This window comes from Pan paniscus, chromosome 7 (assembly GCF_029289425.2).
Source record: "Pan paniscus chromosome 7, NHGRI_mPanPan1-v2.0_pri, whole genome shotgun sequence".
NCBI classification, from domain to species: domain Eukaryota; kingdom Metazoa; phylum Chordata; class Mammalia; order Primates; family Hominidae; genus Pan; species Pan paniscus.
Window position 1 is genome coordinate 124,112,848 of NC_073256.2, and position 22,512 is coordinate 124,135,359.

A 22,512-nucleotide genomic window follows, 5' to 3' on the forward strand; every position below is an offset into this window, starting at 1 on the left:
TACCTGGTCATTGTGAATTACTATCCTGATCTGTCTTTTCTGTTTTGTTGTGAAGTACCAACTCTTTTTTTTTTTTTTTGAGATGGAGTTTCACTCTTGTCGCCCAGGCTGGAGTGCAATGGCACAATCTTGGCTCACTGTAACCTCTGCCTCCTAAGTTCAAATGATTCTCCTGCCTCAGCCTCCCAAGCAGCTGGAATTACAGGCGCCCACCACCACACCTAGCTAACTTTTGTATTTTTTATTAGAGACAGGGTTTCGCCATGTTGGCCAGGCAGGTCGCAAACTACTGACCTCGGAGGATCCACCAGCCTCAGCCTCCCAAAGTGCTGGGATTATAGGCGTGAGGCACTGCACCCGGCCCCAACTCTTAAAGGAACCATTCTACATGGTCACTGTAGCCACCTTCTCTACTTAGAAACACATCTCTATACTTAAAATTTGTATATGTAATTAATATACATTATATATTTGATGCTGTTTTTTATTACAGAGTATAAATAAATAGTTCCTTTCTTTTGTTCTAAGATAGTGTTAAAAATAGATCAGTTCCAGGCCAGGCACGGTGGCTCACGCCTGTAATCCCAGCACTTTGGGAGGTTGAGGCGGGTGGATCACAAGGTCAGGAGATCGATACCATCCTGGCTAACACAGTGAAATCCCATCTCTACTAAAAAATAGAAAAAATTAGCCGGGCGTGGTGGCAGGCACCTGTAGTCCCAGCTATTTGGGAGGCTAAGGCAGGAGAATGGCGTGAACCCAGGAGGTGGAGCTTGCAGTGAGCCAAGATCACGCCACTGCACTCCAGCTAGGGTGACAGAGCGAGACTCTGTCTCAAAAAAAAAAAAATAATAATAGGTCAGTTCCTCTCCCACACAAGTCAGTTAACTCTGTGATGCCATGTGACTCCTGATGGCAAGCCTGAAGGTCAGAGGTTATAGCCATCCAAATTATAGAGTTGTGTAAGTCTTTACAGATTACCTAATATGCTTTTCTTTTTTGTGTGTTTTAATATAATTGATAAACTCTACCCCAGAGAGGTTAAGTGACTTAACTAAGTTTGACATAAGTTGTGGCCACTGAGTTGACAGACAAGTCTTGATCCCAGACCAGTTTTTTTCTTTCAATGAAATATAACTGCCCATATTTTTTTAAAAAGCCTCCTCCTCCTAAACTCTGGCTCAATTCTGCTGACTTGATATATTACTTTAGATTTAGAGAATCCCAAGGGATAGCTCTCTGGATATTATGTTAATTAATAGTTTGCCCCCTCTCCTCTTCTATTAGGTGGGAAAACATTTTCTAGAGAATAGAAAGAAGTCCTCTCATAACCTGGTGTTTTCCCCTCTCGGTTATGTATTAGATAATTAGATAAATTGGACCTTATAATCTATCTGTTAAGTTCCTGTTATACCTAGATTATATCTTGGTCCTTCTGCTTGAATCTCAACATCACATATTTGTCCATTTAAAGTCCTTTCTAACTGAGCTCTTTTGCAAACAGCTTCCTATGCAGGAAACCAGAGTTATTTACTAGGTCCTTAACATGAATCCCCAAATTTTATTTTAGATGATACTGAGTTTTTGTGCCTTTGCGAAAGTCATGTTAAATATGTTAAAACCATACCGAAAAGATAAACACACACATACACACACAAAAAAAAAACCATACTAAAAAAAATACCCAAAGAAAAACTCATAATACCAGGCAAAAAATTACAGAGTAGTACCTGTCTCAAAAGCTAATCCTATATAAAGTTCATTATAGAGGACACTGTTCCTGGTCTGTATCATAAATAATTTTTTTCTTTTCTTTTCTTTCTTTTTTTTTTTTTTTTTTGAGACAGAGTTTCACTCTTGTTGCGCCGGCTGGAGTGCAATGGTGCAATCTTGGCTCATTGCAACCTCCGCCTCCTGGGTTCAAGTGCTTCTCCTGCCTCTGCCTCCCGAGTAGCTGGGATTACAGGCATGTGCCACTGCGCCTGGCTAATTTTTTTTGTATTTTTTAGTAGAGACAGGGTTTCTCCATGTTGGTCAGGCTGGTCTTGAACTCCCGACCTCAGGTGATCCACTGGCCTCGGCCTCCCAAAGTGCTGGGATTACAGGCATGAGCCACCACACCCGGCCCATAAATAATTTTTTAATGGAATAGGAGTAAAACAAAATTGTGTCCGTGTGGAAAGGAGTAGGGAAGGATTTGAGAAAATTAATAACTTTAGGGTTGTTAGGTATTCAAAGTCTCACTTAAATTGTTTTATAACTTAGGGCATAAATATTAACAGATTATTATTTATGTATTGCAGAGGAGAATTTGCCCTTTGGCTTGATGGAGATCTCTACCATGGAAGAAGCCATTCTTGTAAAACGTTTGGGAATCGTACACTTTCTAAGAAGGAAGATTTCTTTATCCAAGATATTGAAATCTGGGCTTTTGAATAAATACAATGCTCTCTGTCTTAGCAGGAGAATGGCCCAAACCTGACATGGACAAGCATTGTTTGGAAAGTTCAAGAAGCAATACAGTGTAACATGTCACTTGTGCTTTAAAATTAGTCTGTATCACCATTTTTTACAGTTATAATTTTGGAGTTTATTTTTCAAATCATGTTCTTGTCCCAGAGTTCTTTAGGTTAACACTAGGGACTGCGTCCATGTACTAGTATAACAGCTTGCGTTTGTTAGAATTTGGGCAACATTTTGATTATAATGACAACTTCATTTTCACATGTTACTCAGTTCCCTAATAGGATGGTGCTCTTTTGTTGAACCTGTATTGTTTTTTTTTTTTTTTTAACTATATTGATGCGTTTACTAGAAGAGTCTAATTGGGGCATTGAGGAAATGAAGACTAGATACTTCTGTATCTGTGAAGTTGGCACAGGTAACATTTGGACATGTTCATCTTATTCTTAGGAAGGAAAAAATCACTTGCCAAAATAATACATACTTCATAGACCACTGAGTTCTAGTTTTTATTCACACTACAACATTCTCTTTAACGATGTTGCAGGTATTCTCAATTTCCTTTTAAGAAAAATGAAATGTGAGGAGAATTCTGGTTGTAATAGATGACAGTACATATGATCTGCAGGTTTGGGCATATGCTTTCATCATTAAATTATCTGATAAAGTTACAAGTCACAAAGGAGAATGAGAACTTAATGATTCTATTGGATTTAATATATTAGCAAGAAAACATACTATTTACATATGTGTAGCTTAGTAAGGCATTAACATAAGTACAAAAACTATGAAACAGATGCATATTTCCTCAACATACTGTGTCAGGTATACTGTTTTATAATTTGGTTGTTTTAGCCTTATTGCACACCAACTCCCAAAATATAGGTTACTCTTGTTCAAAAGGAAAAAAAAAAATTGTGATTTTCTTTGAGTGGTATATGTTATTAATTACCATTAGCATTTGCTCTTATAAAGGGCAATGATTATAGTAGACAATATTGTAACTCAGTAGACTTGTTGAATATGCAAACTTACTGTCAAGTGACCTCAAAAAAAAAATGAAAAGATAGAATACACTAGTAGTTCTTATCCTCTTTTGTAGGAAACCAATAATAGCCATTGTGGCAATAATTCATCAGTTGATTTTAAAGCTTCATGTTATGCAAAAAAGAATCCTGCTGTTATACATGTGACAGTGACTTTGTGCTGAAATTTCAGCTATTCCAGATAAACATTGTATATCTTGTAAATTAATGTTTAAAGGTAGTTTTGTTCTTATAGAAAGTGTTGATTGCCAGGTTGCTTATAGCACTTTAAGTTATTCTAAAAATGAAATTATAAGCCAAATATTTGGCTTAAGTAGATTTAGTTGTATAGCACTTACATATTTAGTCCTTTTGAAAGTTTAGATAATTATTTAAAGAAAGCATAATGCTAATGGAAAAGAAAATCTGATGTTCTATTATAATATGCTATTGCTGAATATGAATAGAAATACAGGGCATCATTTCCTTGTCTCATTATAAGTTAGTAACAATATATAGATTAAATGTTTACAACATAGGGAATTGTAAATAAATATATCAGTTTTTTCCCCTTTGGTCTTCCACAGCAGTATTATTGTCTTTGTGGAGTTGACTAATGATAATTTAAAAATCCTGTAATGGATTTCTACTAAAATAAGGTCATAGTGGCATATACCAAATAAAATCAAATACAGAAATACAAATGAGTTTGGATTTATTGAATACTCATTTTCTTAACAAGTCTTTGATTAAGCCTACTACTATCTTTTTTTTTTAATGCTTCTAATAGCTTACATTGTGGTGGTGGTCGTCATGGTGTTAGGAGTAATAGTGATAGGAGAATGCATTCAATTAGAGGGAGCATTACATTTTTTAAAATGGAGATGGGAGAAGGCACTTGACACATGGGAAAGTGTAAGTTATTTGATATTTTTAAAGTACATTGTTTTCATTTTGGGTGGAGAATGCATAACAAGCTAAGCCCCTTATCATAAACAGTTATGTGTGTGCAATGCCAAGAAATTTTGATATTTTGTATCCCATAGGTTCAGTTAACATTTGAGAGGAGGAATGACATGATCAGGTGTATACTTTAGGAAAATATCTGTGAAAAATAGATGAGTAGAAGGAACAACTAGAGACAAGGGGAAAACAAGCCTTTTATAAAGTCCAGAAAAAAAATGATTAGGCCCGAATAAGAACAGTGGTAATGGTAATAAGGAAGCGTGGATTTGGAAAGGATTTATGAGTTAGGATGAACAGGAGTTGATTATTGATTGGATGTCAGAAAAAGTTAAGGATAGCTCCCAGGATTTTGATTTAAGAGTTTAGTTGTATTATTTATCAAGATGGGCAAGGTACATAGAGGAAAAACAAAAAAAAGCAGGTGGCAAAATGAAGTTAGTCGTGGACTTTATGAGAGTATGATGTGAGAAACAGGAGAATAAACTTTTTGGGGGTAGGACATTTTATATACTATTCTGAAAGATGAACTTTAAAAGTCAACAAAAAACAATAAAACTTTCACTTTTTGTATGCAAACAAATATGAAATTTATGTATTACCATTTGTAATACCATTGAAAATATCAGATATATAACAAAGTGAAGACCAAAATAGGAAGGATATACCATATTCATTATTGGCAGACAATATTGATTAAAAGATATCAGTTCTCTTAAATTATATTGACAGTGAAAATCTCACCCAGGCTTATTTTTTGGAAATTAAACTGATTGTAGAGTTTATATGGAAATGTAAAATCAAAGAATAGCTAAGCCATCATGGAAGAATTGAGTGTCTGGTCTTCAGTATCAGATAATCATGATTTATTAGAAAGCTGAGTAAGAAAAACAATATATTGGTCAAAAGTTCAGAAAGAAACTGATTTCTAAAGAAGGTGATACTGCTGTCTGCTCAGTAAAGAAGACAGTCTGTTCAATAAAAGATGGTGGATTAGGCCGGATGTGGTGGCTCATGCCTGTAATCCCAGCACTTTGGGAGGCCAGGACAGGTGGATCACGAGGTCAGGAGATCGAGACCATCCTGGGTAACATGGTGAAACCCCGTCTGTACTAAAAATACAAAAAATTAACCGGGTGTGGTGGCGAACGCCTGTAGTCCCAGCTACTGGAGAGGCTGAGGCAGGAGAATGGCATGAACCTGGGAGGTGGAGCTTGCAGTGAGCAGAGATCGTGCCACTGCACTGCAGCCTGGGCGACTGAGCAAGACTCCGTCTCAAAAAAAAAAAAAAAAAAGATGGTAGATTAATTGGATATCTATATGGAACAAAAAGTCTTATCTCACACCACAAACAATTAGAGATTGAAAAATAATTGTGAAAAGCAAAACAATAAAGACATTAGTTTATATAGGAGAATATTTTCATGACCTTAGGGTAAGCATATATTTCTTTAATGGGACACAAAAAGCACTAAATATAAAGGAAAAAAATAAATTATGCTACATTAAAACTTTAAGCACTTCATCAAAAGACATCATTGAAAGTAAGAAGGTGTCCAATAAGAGTGAAAGCTGTTGTTTTCTCCAACTTTTATTTTTGGTTTGAGGGTACATGTGAAGGTTTGTTTCATAGGTAGACATGTGTCACAAGGGTTTGTTGTACATACTATTTCATCACCCAGGTATTAAGCTTAGTACCCAACAGTTACCTTTTCTGTTACTTGCCATCCTCCCACACCCCCACTCCAGTAGACCATTTTGTCTGTTGTTTCCCTCCATGTGTTCATAAGTTCTCATCATTTGGCTCCTACTTATAAGTGAGAACATGTAGTATTTGGTTTTCTGTTCCTGCATTAGTATGCTAAGGGTAATAGCCTCCAGCTTTATCCATGTTCCTGCAAAAGACATGATCTCGTTCTTTTTATGGCTGCTTAGTATTCCATGGTATATATGTACCACATCTTCTTTATCCAGTCTGTCTTGATGAACATTTAGGTTGATTCCATGTCTTCGCTATTGTGGATAGTGCTGCAGTGAACGTTCATATGCATGTGTCCTTATGGTAGAAAGATTTATATTTCTCTGGGTATATACCCAGTAATGGGATTGCTATGTTGAATAGTAGTTCTGCTTTTAGGTCTTTGAAGAATCACCTCGGCTTCCTTACACCATACACAAAGAGCAGCTCAAGATGGATTAAAGACTTAAATGTAAAACCCAAAACTGTGAAAGCTGTTTTAAAAGGGAATGTAGAGTGGAACAACCTTGGAAAATGTTTCTGGCAGTATCCACTAAAGCTAAGTATACACATGACTTTGACCAGCAAATTTAATTCAGTGATATGTACTGAACAGTAATATGTATATGTGTTTACCAAGAGATGTGCTGGAATGTTTACAGAACTATTTGCTTGCTCTCGTCACTTCCCATCCTCTCTCCTCCTGTAACACATACCCACACACCCTACTTATTAATTTACTGCATCTCATTGTTTCACTTTACCTGTAAAGATGTGTATGCATTTCCTAAGAACAGAGATGTCCTCCTAAATAGCCAAAGTACAATGATCAGATTCAGGGAATTTAACATTAATACAATAATATGGTCTAATATGTAATTCATTTCAAATTTCTCCAGTGACCCTAATAATATCCTTTCAAGCATTATTTTTACTAGTTCATGATCCAAAGATCCTGCATTGCATTCAATTGTTCTGCCCTTTTTTTTTTTTAAATCTCTCTTAACCTGGAAGAGTTCATTATTCATTGCTTCATGACAGTTAGTTGTGTGTTTGAAAAATTTCAGGATTGTAGAATGTGCTTTGATGTGGATTTGTCTGAATTTTTCCTTATGCTTAAATTTTGGTTATGCATTTTTCATAGGAAAACCAAAGAAGTGTTTTGTCCTCTGCATCAAATCAGGGTGCACATAATGTATGTTTATCCCTTTATTGGTGATATTAGCTTTGATTATTTGATTAGATAGTGTCTACCATGTTTCTCTCCTGCTATCAGTTTTCCTTGTGTAATAAGTAATATGTAGAGAGATGCGTATTTTTAAACTTTTTCATTCCCAACACATTAGTTGCCATTGCCGTTTACTACAAGGAAGAGCTTTCCTTTCTCCATCATTTATGAATATGTATTATCAGTATGAACTAATGAATTCTCTTTTTTCTTTTTCTTTTTCTTTTTTTTTTTTTTTTTTTTTTGAGATGGAGTCTCGCTCTGTCACTCGGGCTGGAGTGCAGTGGCGCGATCTCGGCTCACTGCAAGCTCTGCCTCCCGGGTTCATGCCATTCTCCTGCCTCAGCCTCCCCAGCAGCTGGGACTACAGCGCCCGCCACCACGCTTGCTAATTTTTTTTGTATTTTTAGTAGAGACGGGGTTTCACCGTGTTACCCAGGATGGTCTTGATCTCCTGACCTCATGATCTGCCTGCCTCAGCCTCCCAAAGTGCTGGGATTACCGGCGTGAGCCACCACGCCCGGCCGAATTCTCTTTTTTCTAATTCAAGAGGTTACGTAATCAATTTCTATCCTAGACTTAACCAGTCAGAACCCCATCAGTCTTATTTCTATGAGTTTTTCAATTTTCTTGAGCATTTGCTTACTCCTCGTGTAACAAAAATGTTTTAGATTTATTTGTACTTTCTGTAACCCAATCCTAGAATCAGCCATTTCTGAAAGGACCCATATTTCCTTTGCAGGAGAATATTATTTAGAATCAGGGGCACTTGTTGCTACTAGGGTGGTATCACTTTAGGGCCTTTCAGGAGACATCTAAATACAGCATAAATTCACACCAATACCACTCCTTGCAATCTCACATCACAGAGTTCTTGCTTGTCTTCCCTCATTCCATGTTTGTCTCTTCCCCCACAGTCAGGACATCAGTGTATTTACTTGTTTGCTTCATTTTATGATACAGACCTTAGAATTTCAGAATTGCCAAACCCATGCCCTCCCAAACACCAAAATTAAGTAGAATTTGACATTTCTTTGTAGTTCTTTTATGTCTTTAGACTGAAAGTATTTATTCAAAAAGTATTGTATTCAAAAGTTGGGTACATTTCTTTTCTCTTCCTGTGTAGTTATTTTAATAAGATAAAATAGAATTCAGTTTATTTGCTTTGTGTCCAATTTTAGTTTTTCTCCTACTTCTATTTGATTTTACTTTATTTCATGCATAATATTTAAGTTCCCAAAAGTCAAAACCTCTAACCCTATAAAGAGGTATACTCTGAATCTCACTCTGTCGCCCAGGCTGGAGTGTGGTGGCGCAATCTCGGCTCACTGCAAGCTCTGCCTCCCAGGTTCACGCCATTCTCCTGCCTCAGGCTCCCAAGCAGCTGGGACTACAGGCGCCCTCCACCACGCCCGGCTAATTTTGTTTTTGTATTTTTAGTAGAGACGGGGTTTCACTGTGTTAGCCAGGATGGTCTCGATCTCTTGATCTTGTGATCCGGCTGCCTCAGCCTCCCAAAGTGCTGGGATTACAGGTGTGAGCCACCGTGCCTGGCCCTCTATTTCACTTCTTAAAAGATATTCCTTTTCTTTCATGGCTGCATCTATTGTGTGCATATGCCATACTTGATTTGACCATTTCCTATATGTTTTAGGTTGTTTATAGTATTTTAAGTTAAAAACAAGGCACAACACATTATGCATATGTATTTTCACATTGCTTGAGTTGTATCTTCTATAGAAATTTTAGGAGTGGGATTTGTTGGTCAAAAAGTAAATGCAATGTAATTTTGTTAGATACTGCATGCCCCCCAAATCTGGGCACATAGTATTATTAGATAATCCTTATGGGAATGATAGCTGGTGGATGGACCACAAAACCTCTAGGCTGAGAGGTTAGGTCATAGAGCACATTTTTAAATTAAGTAACAGAAATTGACTGTGTACTTCTTATACTAAAAATATAGGTACTGGGAATGCAATTAAAATATTCTAGGAATCCTGGGGGACATCTACATTAAGGGGTCACTTCAGTATGGACTCCATGGTCTCCTGCTCCTCTTATATACCCATTACTTATATACCCATTACTGTTCAGTAATGTAATAGAGAAGTTCCCACTGACAAAATTCTAGTTTACACAGAATTGTTTCTATATCATGTGAGAAACAGCACTGGGTATTCTTACGTTTTATCAGTTAGTAGTGATTAGAAAAAGAAGGAAGTAGAGCTTGGGAAGGGAAAGGAAAAAGCAGAAGGCAAACCAAGAATAGATGCAGCCTCATCTTGCAACACTGTGGGAAGAAGAAAGCCCACGCTCAGAACCTCCCTCCTTGTGGTGTAAGTCGGCAGAGTGATGAGGTGAACTTACACAACTTTAAGTTATGAGATAGAAGGGGTAATAAAGTACAGCACAGAAACCCTCCGAACATCTGATTGAAAGTTTGGAAAAGGAAAATCCTGAAGATTGGGAAATTAGTTGTATATTGCCTGTTATTGGGAATTTAGAATTATCAGAAATAAAATAACATGATTTCATATATTATTTGGTAACTATAAAAATACGAGGACTTTCATTACCTTGTTTGCCACCTGAGTTCTTTTATTTTTTGTTTTAATTTTTTGTCAAAATATCCTAAGTTTTTCCAACTATGGATATTCCTATCATGGAGTTTTTAGGATAATAATATTTTGTTTGAGGAGATATTTTTGGATCCCAATTCAGGAAACATTAAGATGACAAATGGCCTTAAAAATAAATAAAATATTTATCAGAAGAATAATACACAATAAAGAAAAAAGTCTACAAACCACAAGCTAGTATCACAAGACACCTCTTACGATGATATCTGTCTCACAAGGTGCTTGGGAAGATGTGCCTATCACACAGCAGGCGTTTTTATCTAAGGAAAGTAGCTTTCTCACTTTACAGCCAGGCCTTATTCAGAAGAGTGTCAATGTCTTAGAAGCTGTCTGAGAAGAGGCCTTTTACTCCATCCTTACACTCAAACAAATTGAACTTTGAATAATCTATGTCAGTGCCTGCATAACTTAATATTATTTAGAATTGAATATGAGGAGACTCTTGAAACCTTCATCTATTAACACATATTCTACTGATACTATAAGTAACCTAAGTTGCGAACTATAATTTTATTGTATTTCAAACAGAAGAAAGTGTATGTGGAATATAACCTATAAATACTATAAAAACAAGAACAGAAAATACAAGAAAACATCTTTTATTCTTATGCTATTTGTCTTTAACATTTGGCATAGGTTTCACTTGTAATAGAAGTGTGCATCTTACATGAAATCCTACTTAGAAATATTGGTCATTAACTTATAGCTTTATAAATATGGTATGGAAACAAAATACGCATACTTTCTTAAGATACCAGAACCTTCAGTTTGAAAGAGACTCATACATGAAAACAAATATAATTCTTATAGCAGTCTAATACCTATTATTTTGAGGTATCATATTTAGACATTAATTTTTACATTTAACACCAAAGTGCTATACTATCAATGCATTTTAGTAATTTCATTGAATCCAGTAAGAATTGCAATCTCACATTCCATTCCATTTGTTTTTAAGATCACATAGGCACATTAATGTCCAATGATTTTCTCCTTGCCATCATCATTGTATATTTTTTACTTTGGCAGAACTAATATTGCAGTTTTATGACTTAAACATTTCATAAAGTTTTCTTTGTTACAGTATGAGGAACATTAAACTGTCTCAAATCTGTTTTTAATTCACCAATGATTCTATGGGATTTTTCTAATACTGAACATTCCACTTCATAGATTTTCTGTATTTCTCCATTGTTGGAGAAATACATATCATTGCATTGATGTTAATGCAGGCAGCTTGACTCATTATATGCTGACATGTAATGAAACAATAAACTTCTCCAAGAATTCCTACAAAGGCAAGTAAATCTGAATCTCTCACCTCTGCTCTACTTTTAGTGAGGGTGTGCCTTCCTCTGTTGGTACTAAGACAGGAAGTGTCCGTTTTTATGTGATTTGCTCAAATCAAACAAGAGGAAGGTGAACTCTTACTGGAAACCTGTTAGAATCCAAGCCCACAGAGGAACTTCAACAATTTCAGCAACATCTTGACAACTTTTTATATATGTGCTTGTTTTGTAAGTGATGCTATGATATAAACAATAATACAAAGTCAAGCTTCTGAAAAAATTGTAAGTTTAGTTTTACCAAACTTAATGGTATTTTCTTTTTTCCAAATAAAGACACATTATTATATGTTCTACTGATATTTATCTCAAGTCAGCATTCTTCTTAGATGTAATGTTTAATTAAAAATCTATAGTAGTTTCTACAATGACTAGCTAAATATTTTGCCTAAAATATACAAGTGGCTGGGTGCTGTTGCTCATGCCTATAATCCCAGCTACTTGGGAGGCTGAGGTGAGAGGATCACTTGAGGCCAGGAGTTAAAAGACCAGCTTTGGTGACATAAAGAGAATCTGTCTCAAAACAAAAACAAAAACACCCTGTGGAATTTCAACTATTAATACTACTATTATACATTAACATTCTGTGTGCTTTCTGAAATGCTTTGTGCCTTCTCAAAATCTCCAGAATTCCTCATTCTAGATAGAAATAGAATGCCAGAAAGTCGTTTATGTAAAAATTGTTTAATATTTACTAACTTATTACAGAGAGTTTGCATTTTCATTTTACCTACATGAGCATTTAGCATTAAGAACATAGTGGGCCAAATTTGGCTTTTGTTTTTGAAGGTTCACTTGAGTAGCGTAATCACAACATGGTCATCTCGGCCTTGCCATAGCATCTCTCCTTCAAAGTCTACCAGTCCATGTTTCCTGGCACGCATGAGAATGCCCACTACTTTATCTGAAATACGAACGTATCTGTCAAAGAGATCTCCAAAAGTAACCTGGATCTTGCCATCTCGTCTGTGGCGAGCCATTGTGCGGATAATGAAGCACATGTCCATCATTTCCCTGTAGATGTGCTCCTCAGCACGCTTGGCCCTTTCAGCAGTTTTGGTTCCTTCTTTGGGGCGGCCATAGCCCTCATCTCCTTTGTGTAGGCGGGTGGACATGGCCAGCTCGTAATCAAACTCTTCACTGAAAGGATTGAGCTTCTGGGATTGTATGTGTTCATCAGCCCACTGCTGCCATCTCCCTTTCAAGTTGCCCACTGGGCTATATTTCTGTTGGGCTTTGCAGTTGAGTTTCTCTGTAAATCTGTTTACCCTAAAGTAGAGAGAGGGTGAACAATCAAGATTCAGATATGTTAACACCGAGTGTTGTTTTCCCTTTGTACTTCCCACACATATGCATCTTTAATGTAAGTATAATTTTTTCACTACAAAAATAAACACAATATAAAAAATTAGAAATGAAAGAAGAAAAATCATACATAGTCCCACCGTTGTTCTTAGTTTGGTGCATATCCTTCTAGATTGTTTTCTCTATGAATAACTATTTTAAGCATTATAATGATATTAAAATCTATTTTAAGAAAAAAGCTTCCCCACACAAAGTTAATGCAAATGTGTATATCTTTAAGTTGAGTATTGGTAACATTTTAGAACTGAAATCATGTAGGTGTTTTCAGGAATCTAGTTCTTAGAGGACCTCTGAAACCAATTATTTCCCAAAGGTAAGGACTCTACCACTACACATGCAGTTTAATATTTAATCATATATAGATTTTTATATGTGGATTTTTCAGTGAGAGCATATATAGACTAGTATCAATGATGCCACAAACTTCGAAATATGAAGTTGTACAGATAGAAAACACTAGCTAGCAATAGTAACATTTACTGAACACTATGTACTGGCATTCTTCTAAATGCTTTATTAATATTCCCCACGACCATTTCCTGAGATAGGTACTACTATTCCTACTTCACAAATGAGGAAACTGAGGCCAGAGAGATTAAGTAACTTCTTAAAGTCACAAAACTGTTAAGTGGTAGAACTAGACTTTGAACCAAAGTTAAGCTGGCTCCAGAGCCTGTCTATAACTGTGAAATACTGCCCTAAATAGGTGACGTTGCAGGATTCAAACGCAAGACTGCCTTAGATCAAGGTCAATGCTCTTTCTACTATGTAGTGATGCCACTCAGCAGGCCCATACAGTGTCTAATAAAGGAATAAGTTGCGTTTTAAATGTGTATATCTTTGGAATTCAGAATGCATTTTCTATTAAAAAACCAACTCTGCAAAGTGTAGACTAGTGGTATCATGAGGATGCCAGCCTAATATTAGGATGGGGCAGCAAACTAACACAGGAACAGAAAACCAAACACCACATGTTCTCACCTGTAAGTGGGAGCTGATCTATGAGAACACATGGACACAGGGAGGGGAACAACACACACCGGGGCCTGTTGGGGGTCAGGGGGAGGGAGAGCATCAGGATAAATAGCTAATGCATGTGGGGCTTAATACCTAGGTGACAGGTTGATAGGTGCAGCAAGCCACTATGGCACACATTTTTCTATGCAACAAACTTGCACATCCTATCCTGCACATGTATCCCAGAACTCAAAAAGACGTCCCTGCCATTTCTCTATCTCCAATTGCCTCGACTTTTTCCCTAGGTCTCTAACTTAACAGTTAAAACACGAACTCTTGAACTATCTAAAAGAGAGTTGTACTCCTAACCATCACAAGCGTCCCACCCTCCCTTTTTCTCCCCAGTAACAAGTGGCCTCATGCCTGGAAGCATTGGGATTGCAGATGTTCAAGTGGTGCTGAAAGTACTTGTGTGAATGGCATGCCTGAGCTATCCCAGCTCTCACAATTTACTATTCAAAACCCAGGAACCAATCAGATTTGGGTATCCCTCACCATCCAAACTCACTTCCCGAAATCTGGTTACCCAAAGGCTGGAACCAAACATGTGGACCGGGAGGAATACATACATTAACATTGTTTTCAAAAAAGAAATGACATCCACTAGATGGCGAACTTTCATCAATTCTTATGCTTGGTGTTTCCCAAAGTCCTGCGCTTGCTGTATCGTTTCATATCACAATAGAATTGGAATTGGAAATACTCCTACATATAACACTACTATCCTTTATACACATGGATAACAGTGTATGACAAAGTTAATTAGTAAAAGAAAGCACACAAAAACCATATACACAATTATTACAACTTTATAAAATATATGTGTGAAAAAGTGCTAGGAGCTCACCAGGCTGAAGTATAATGGATTTCCCTCAGCCCTCCTTGTCAGTTGATTCCCTGCCTCTCCATCGACTTTTCCTGTTCAGCTGCCCTCAGTGTGGGCTGCTCAATCTCATTATCAAAAGAGAGCAAATACCTTGTCCCTTGTGAGCCATGCTAATCAATGACTGATCACCATGTTGATCAAAGGCATATTCTTCAATATCAAGCCCAAGGCCATCTTAGCAGAGCATAAATTTCATGCCAGACTTAACAGCTGAGGTGTCCTGCCAGAGAAGAGGCTTGAAGTATCTCAAATGAAAGTGAATAGTGTGATTTATTAACTCATACTTTGTCTCCTGAGCACCAACTGTAGTTCTGCCCTATTGTATAAATCCTAATGCATCCTGGCTTTAAACAGTTTTTGAGCACGTTTACATCCCTCCCATGCTTTGAAGTATTTATTTGTGATACTTACTGTGTGCCAGGCACTTTTTAAGGTACTTATTGGATATTTTATAATGAAAATAAAGTAATATAAATTTGGGTTTATGGTACAATCACAACTCTGTAAAATGTATAAGCACTAGGCTGAAGAATTTAATAACATTTGCACAATTGAAAGTAATTATGTCGGTATCCAGATAGCAGTTGGTTCTTTTCACTTTTCAAAATTCTCTTATATGTTGGTATTATACTGATTTTGTAACAAAGAAAGCAAAAAATAGGTAAATACTCAAATTTGCATCCAGAGGTAATTTGTTTAAACTGTACGTTATATGGGTCTCCGATTCTTTGATGTAGCCTTTTTTTCTTCTAATTTTTAATTAGGAACTTAGTTTCCCTAAATGTTGAAACTTAGTGTCATTTGGGATAACAGCTGGGATTGGTGTGTGCCAATAAATCTGTGAAGAGCTTCTAGGCCAGGCACAGTGGCTCACACCTGTAATCCCAGCACTTGGGGAGGGTGAAGTGGGCAGATCACTTGAGGCCAGGAGTTCGAGATTAGCCTGGCTATCATGGTGAAACCCCATCTCTACTAAAAATACAAAATTAGCTGGCATAGTGGCGCATGCCTATGGTCCCAGCTACTCAGGAGGCTGAGGCAGGAGAATCTCTTGAATCTGTTAGGCAGAGATTGCAGTGAGCCGAGATGGTGTAACTACACTGCACTCCAGGCTGGGTGACAGAGACTCTATTAAAAACAAACAAACAAACAAACAAGACTGTAAAGAGCTTCTAAAAGAAACACCATTTAAATATTAATGTCTATTTGTTATATTGTCAAATTGTAATGCCCTCTAATTGGAGAGAAGAACACCAAAGAAAGTTGGTCCCATAAGGAAGAATTAGAAAATAGGGCTAGGAAAAAAAAGAAGGAAATTCATCCTAATGAGCATCTAATTTTCTCTATTTTATAAACATTCTGTATTGTTTTTATATCTCCAATTTTTAAAAGGTCAAAGTGTATTTGGTTTAACTCAGGGTTAGAAAGTCTTATATACTGAATTTTTTTTTTTGGTCGTAAGTACTATAAATATAAGAATCGATACCAGATTATGCTTTTTTAAAAATTTCAGGGAAAAATGTGAATGATACTTTAGATTGAACTTTAGAAAGATAACCTAGCATAAATTGAAAGAAAGCAAAGCAATATTTAAAGGCTAACATTTCACCCGTATTTTACAACAGCAGTCCTAAATCCAGACCCACCTTCTCAGTTTCTTCATTATTAGTAAAAAAACTTTCTTATAGTCAATCAAAAATATAAATTAGCCAGGCCTGGTGGCACGTGTCTATAGTCCCAGCTACACTGAAAACACTGGCACTGAAAACATTTCCTGGTGGTTGCCCTTCACTTGAATCACCAGCTTCAAAATGCATGGGACGCCTAAAGGCGTGATTTTCTCTTCTGTCTCCGATCTGTATGGAGAAAGTGAAAATGGGCTCTCACTGCCAACTCCATAGATCTTCCTGTAGAGGGAGTATTTCTCCTCCTCATGCAGGCACCCTCCTCTGTCAGTAAAGCAAAGAATCTCTGCTACCCTTTCCAACTTCTAGGAGAAATGCTGCATTGGTTTGCTTGTCCTTCCCTACAGACAGTTTAGCCCATTTGATTACTGAGAGCGTGACATCAAGGGGGGCACATTTATCAGAAGCAGAGTGACAGCATTCAAAAGGCAATATGAACATTTCTGCTCAGCAGTTTTGCTGTCTGTCATTTTCAGCTTCGTTTGAGAGCCAGGCCTGTGATTCTCCTTGCAGATTGAACTGTCTTCAGAGTCTATTGAAAGGGTTTGCGGCCCTAGAATTGGGCATAGGCAGAAGGACAGCATAATTTTGCCTTTGTTTCTTGTGAGATCTTTCAATACGTTTGCACCAAAACCCTGAACTTTGGGAGTCATTAGGATTTCACTAATTAAGCCCACATTTTGATCTCCATTTTGTTCCTTAAGTCTGTTCTCTACTAAGAGGGACAGTCTAGCATAGTGGTTAAGAACACAAGTGCTGGCATCAGCCTTCCCAACTTCATCCCTTCCTCGTTCTGTGACTTGGATTATATGTTTCTTAATGTCTCTGTGTGTCAGTTTCCCTATTTACAAAATGGCAGCCTCCTGCTCAACTGCTATTATTTTCACTGAATTAAACATGGAGGACAGGATGGATAAGTGATTGGTACTTTAATCTTGCACCTTTATGAGAGAGAGATCTAATTTCTTTTGTCTAAAGGAACTGGATTGAACAAGTCACATACGATCAAAAGACTGAATATTTTTAAAGCAAGACAAAATATGAACCATTTTCATAGTAAAACTCCAGTCAGAAGAACCACTGTTGGTAAAGAATTTATCTACTTTTTTCACAGTTGATCTGTTTCTACTATCCATGGAACATCTTAACCACCAAGAAACTTTCTTTCCACCTAAACATCTGTGATACATAATTGTCTCCTTATTGGCAGATACACGGAGAGAAGGGTGCCTATAATTAAAAATAAGTGGACAAAAAGGCTTTCCAAATTGGCTTAGTAATGCTGCTTTCATTTCTCAAGCAATATTTGAGAGTATCACTGGGCAAAAATTCCCATGAGGCTTCTGCTGAAGTTTCCTGAGCACAGCTAAGATTACCACTGGAATTAAGAGCTGCTGTTGCTGCATATAACATTCTGGTATCCTATGTACTCTAAGACAGAGGGAAAGGAACCAAAAAAGGAAAGAAGAGATTTAACCACCACTACTACTCTGAACCTGCAGAGCCAAGCTCCTAGCATCTTGAAGGGCTGGGATCACCAAGCCTGGCTTCCTGTATCATGATGAGTACAATTTACTAATGAGGTCCCCTGAGTCTATCACTTTACATAGCTAATATAAAAATAACCCCGTGAGATATGAGTTATCACATCTCTTTTTTAGATAAGGACCGAGAGACTCAGGATTACCAAAGTAACCATGATTCAAATCTAATTATCTCTTATTCCAAGCGTAGGCATTTCAACACATTAAGAAGGTGCCCATGTGCCAGCCTGATTTGGGGAACCCCAAGATGGGTCCTGTATCCCACTCCCCACTTTTAGGTGAGACAGTTTACTCAGAGCCAGAATGACTGAGTTCAAATTTCATGGGCTGTAAAATCTCATACAAATTCCCTAATATTTCTTCATCTCCTTTCTCCATCTATCAAAGAGGGATGATGATTATAACCTATCATATGAGGATATTGTGGGATTAAATAAATAAATATATGAAAAGTGCTTGGACAAGTGCCAAAGAATGTCTAGCTCTACTATGCATTCAAGATCGGTCCCAGCTGTCACCTCCTTACTTCTAGTTAATTTAAAATGTGCTGAGAGAAAGATCTTGTCATTGTGCCCCCTCAGTCTTTATTCTTTTGAACCCCGTTATTCCATTTCTAGCACACATGTCCCAAGATCCAAAAGGCCAGAGTTTGGAATATGGTTCCTCATGTTCGGATAGCATAGTTACTTCTGATCATGAACTCCTACATTAAGCACAAATCCAGACCTTTGAATGCATCCTCAAGACACTGCATGAAGGTTGGAACCATGTCTGGTTTTAAAACATTGCATTTGGAGTAGGGCACGTCTTAGCTTTGTCACTAATTTGCTGGGCAAACTTCCCCTCTGAGCTTTGGTGTTCTTATCCCTGAAATGAGTGAATAGCTACTCAAAGGATTATGAGAAGTGAAGCGACAAAGCATTTAAACACCTACAGCACACACTGAACACGTGACAGATTATTGTAATTACCCATTTGCCATTTTATTTTTCTTGAGAGCTGGCAGTGTAGTAGTTCTAATTCTTTCAAAACACCTTTACAGTCTCAAACTATAAGACAGCTCTTTAGGCCGCGTGTGGTGGCTCATGCATCCCAGGACTTTGGGAGGCCGAGGTGGGTGGATCACCTGAGGTCAGGAGTTCGAGACCAGCCTGGCTAACATGGTGAAACCCCATCTCTACTAAAAATACAAAAATTAGCTGGGCGTGGTGGTGTGCACCTGTAATCCCAGCTATTCAGGAGGCTGAGGCAGGAGAATCACTTGAACTCAGGAGATGGAGGTTGCAGTGAGCCGAGGTCGTGCCACTGTACTCCAGCCTGGGCAACAGAGTGAGACTTCATCTCAAAAAAAAAAAAAAAGGAACAGCTTTTTGTCAAATTAGGTAACAATTTTTTTCTTTATTTTCTTATTGTTTCATAAGACTTGAAAAACACACTTGCACATCAAACTGTCCCCAAAGGGAGTCAGTCTATAAATGTAATGACATCAGACATTTTTCTTATATTTTGATACCCTGGCATTGTGGAATAAGAAATTCTGACTTTCTACCATGTGGAGTTACTGTCTTGAAATAAAGCACGTGTTTCTTGTCTATATAAATGTTTCAGTTTTAGTAAATGTGTATGTGAGTGTATGTATGTGTATTTACCATCTAGATATTTTAATTATTGCTGTATTTGTTTACAAATAGGACAAACTGTTTTTGAAAATTTGAAAAGTTGCAAAGTAACCAAATCTATGTGAATAATAATAGTTTTCGTGTATTGAGCATATGTGACAAGCTCTGTGTTTGGTAGCCCTAATCTCATTTACGTTTCCCAATACAATAGAACTTCTCCCAAAAGCTTACTGTTGCTGTCATTTTACAAATGAGGAAATCTGCTTTTTTAATTTTTTATGTGAAACAGAGTCTTGCTCTGTTGCCCAGGCTGGAGTACAGTGGCATGATCTTGGCTCACTCTGACATCAGCCTCCTGGGTTAAAGCCATTCTCATGCCTCAGCCTCCCGGGTAGCTGGGATTACAGATGCACAACACTGTGCCTAGCTATATTTGTGTGTTTTTTGGTAGATATGGGGTTTCACCAATGTTGGTCAGGCTGGTCTCAAACTCCTGGCCTCAAGTGATCCGCCCTCCTCAGCCTCCCAAAGTGCTGAGATTACAGGCTGAGCCACTGCACCCAGCTGATGAAATCACCTTTAAAAATGACTAGTTAGGGGCAGAACTAGGATTTGAACTTGGGTCTGTCTGACTTCATTCAGAGCCTGCTTTCAAATTAGACAGCAGCATCCACCTGTTTAGAGTCAGAGATTTGTATTCCATGGGTGTTATTGAAGCAGACGTATCTCCTGATAATAGCATAGACATTTGGGACAAGGTAAAAGTTTCCCCAATGAGTCTATCAGAAACCACTCTTATCTCTAAAGAAATAAGCCAATTTGTTACTCATTATAGAACTGACTTAAAGAATTCACGCAAAACAGGCTTCCCTCTCTGATGGCTTCATCTTTGTTGAGGCTAAGACTTGAGTGTTCAGTTCAAAACAAAAACGAGAAACAAAATAACGCAGGCCCTGACCAAAAGGTCCATGTCTAAGGTTGGCAGTGACCTTCAGCCCAGGGACATCCCTCCTCTGCAGTACTCACTGCCTGTCCAGTCTTTGAGATTCTCACTGTAACCCTGGCAGGACTTCATCTGCTGCCTGGATTCCCAGACTTGGTTGTGGCTCAGTAGTGATCCTGACACAAGGAGTGGGAGAATGCATTCACTTACTGGGAGGGCAAGGGGCGCTTGATCCTGACCACAGCCACCTGCACTCCATCCTGCTCGGGCCTCTCCTCAGCCTCTCCTCCATAGCCGCTGTCCTCTGTGTCTACGCTGTCACTCCTCCATGTGGGCTCCTCCTGCTCCATCACTCTCCAGCCCTTGGTTAGCTCAGACACCAGGTTGGCACATTTTCTCCTCCGCGTTGGGGAGCCGTGGCTGTGGAGGATTCTGTCAATGTCATTCTCTGGCTGCCCAGGTTCAGGCACACCAGCATCCCTCTCGTACCTGTGGCTGAGGTGGCTCATGTCCCCTCCTCTCTCATAAGTCTTGCTGACCACCGTTTTGGACACCTCTTTCTTTTTGATGTGAGAAACCTCAGGCGCTTTCTCTGAGCTTTGTCCATCTCCATGTTCTTCTGGCAGGTGGGGTGGCGACTTTGGGGCACTCTGAGCTTTCTGGTGTGAAGTAGGGGATGTGATTGGTTTAGGAGCTTGAGGTGAGTCCTGGGTCCCTCCCGGCAGCCAGCCTGTAGGCTCCTGGGCCTGCCTGATGCTGTTCTCATTCGCCCACTGCTGCCAACCTCGGGCCAAGCTGATGACCAGGGTGGCTGTGCGTATCTTCCGGAGGGCACTCTTGGCTGGGCCCTCCCCGCTTTCCTTTTCGCCCGGAGCCATGCTGCCCACCTGTCTTTTCTCTGCTGATAGCCTGGACACTGGCTAAAATGAGTGTGGTCCAGTGGAGTGCCTGGGATTTAAATAGAAGCAGGGTGCGGGGTGGGAAGGAGAGCTTAGTGACGATGGAAACTATGTGAAGCATTTCTTGCCAAGATGTGGCACCTTTGCCCTGATGGTGTTCTTTTTATAAATCATGACAGCTCCAGTTTCATCACGGCAGAGGGACATCTCTGCTGGTAAGGAACAGTGATATGCTCATTCTCTTCTCCAAGTGCCAGAGTGGAAATTACTAGATCAAGTCATGTGCTCAGCCTTACGTTTGTCTGACCTTAATATGGTCCTACCATTTATAGGTGCATACATATTATCCAGGGAACATTATAGGATTGTTCCCACTTAAACCCCAGCAGCCCTCAGTACAGCTCCTAATTAGTTCCACTTTATAGCTAAGTAAAATAAAATCTAACTTCCTGCAGCTAATAAAATATGAGATTCAAATCCATCTCTGTGTAATTCAAAGCTTGTGCCTCCTTTTATTCCAGTTATCAAAGATCCTAAGTTGCCTTTTTCTTTTTCATTCAACTCCATTAGAAATAGACCTTAGAAAATCAACTCATCCAGTCTTCATTTTCCAGATGAGAAAATTGAAGCCCAGATACGAGAAAGACCAAAGTCCAGATAGTCAAAGACTAATTACTTTCTAGTCCCAACTTTGAACTATTGTATAGATAACTCATATTAAAATACAAAAAGGGAGTCAAAATTTTGGTCCAATCATTAAAAAATGTTTTTAAAACCTGTATACACATTGGATTTTAGAAATTATTATTGGAGGCCGGGCGAGGTGGCTCACGCCTGTAATCCCAGCACTTTGGGAGGCCAAGGCGGGCAGATCACGAGGTCAGGAGATCGAGACCATCCTGGCTAACATGGCGAAACCCCGTCTCTACTAAAAATACAAAAAATTAGCCGGGCGTAGTGGCGGGCGCCTGTAGTTCCAGCTACTCCAGAGGCTGAGGCAGAAGAATCCTGTGAACCCGGGAGGCGGAGCTTGCAGTGAGCGGAGATCGAGCCACTGCACTCCAGCCTGGGTGACGAACAAGACTCCGTCTCAAAAAAAAAAAGAAAGAAATTATTGTTGGAATACATATTTTGAAATACTTTGTTTGA

General features: G+C 38.4%; 2 protein-coding genes across 10 annotated transcripts in view; one reads left to right on the top strand and one right to left on the bottom strand.

Annotated features, from left to right (window-relative positions):
• Window positions 1-4,192, top strand: part of OXR1 (oxidation resistance 1) — a 489,515-nt gene extending 485,323 nt beyond the window's left edge. For all 9 annotated transcript variants that reach the window (XM_034966478.4, XM_057303073.2, XM_034966479.4 and 6 more), the window contains one exon: window positions 2,304-4,192. In XM_034966478.4, the coding sequence (XP_034822369.1) occupies window positions 2,304-2,439 (136 nt within the window). In that variant the 3' untranslated portion in view covers window positions 2,440-4,192. The remainder of the gene's footprint in view (window positions 1-2,303) is intronic.
• Window positions 2,774-21,412, bottom strand: ABRA (actin binding Rho activating protein). Its single transcript, XM_003821748.5, has 2 exons — window positions 20,675-21,412; window positions 2,774-12,674 (listed from the first exon to the last, which is right to left on the bottom strand). The coding sequence occupies exons 1-2, from the start codon at window positions 21,340-21,342 to the stop codon at window positions 12,197-12,199; spliced, it is 1,146 nt and encodes a 381-aa protein (XP_003821796.2). The 5' UTR covers window positions 21,343-21,412; the 3' UTR covers window positions 2,774-12,196.
• Between the last annotated feature and the right edge of the window lie 1,100 nt (window positions 21,413-22,512).

Excerpts from the sequence above, each read along its gene's own strand:
- ABRA (XM_003821748.5), bottom strand. The coding sequence starts at position 21,342 with ATGGCTCCGGGCGAAAAGGAAAGCGGGGAGGGCCCAGCCAAGAGTGCC. Across the intron at positions 12,675-20,674 it reads AAGCGCCCCTTGCCCTCCCA|GGTAAACAGATTTACAGAGA; the intron begins GTAAGTGAATGC and ends TCTCTACTTTAG.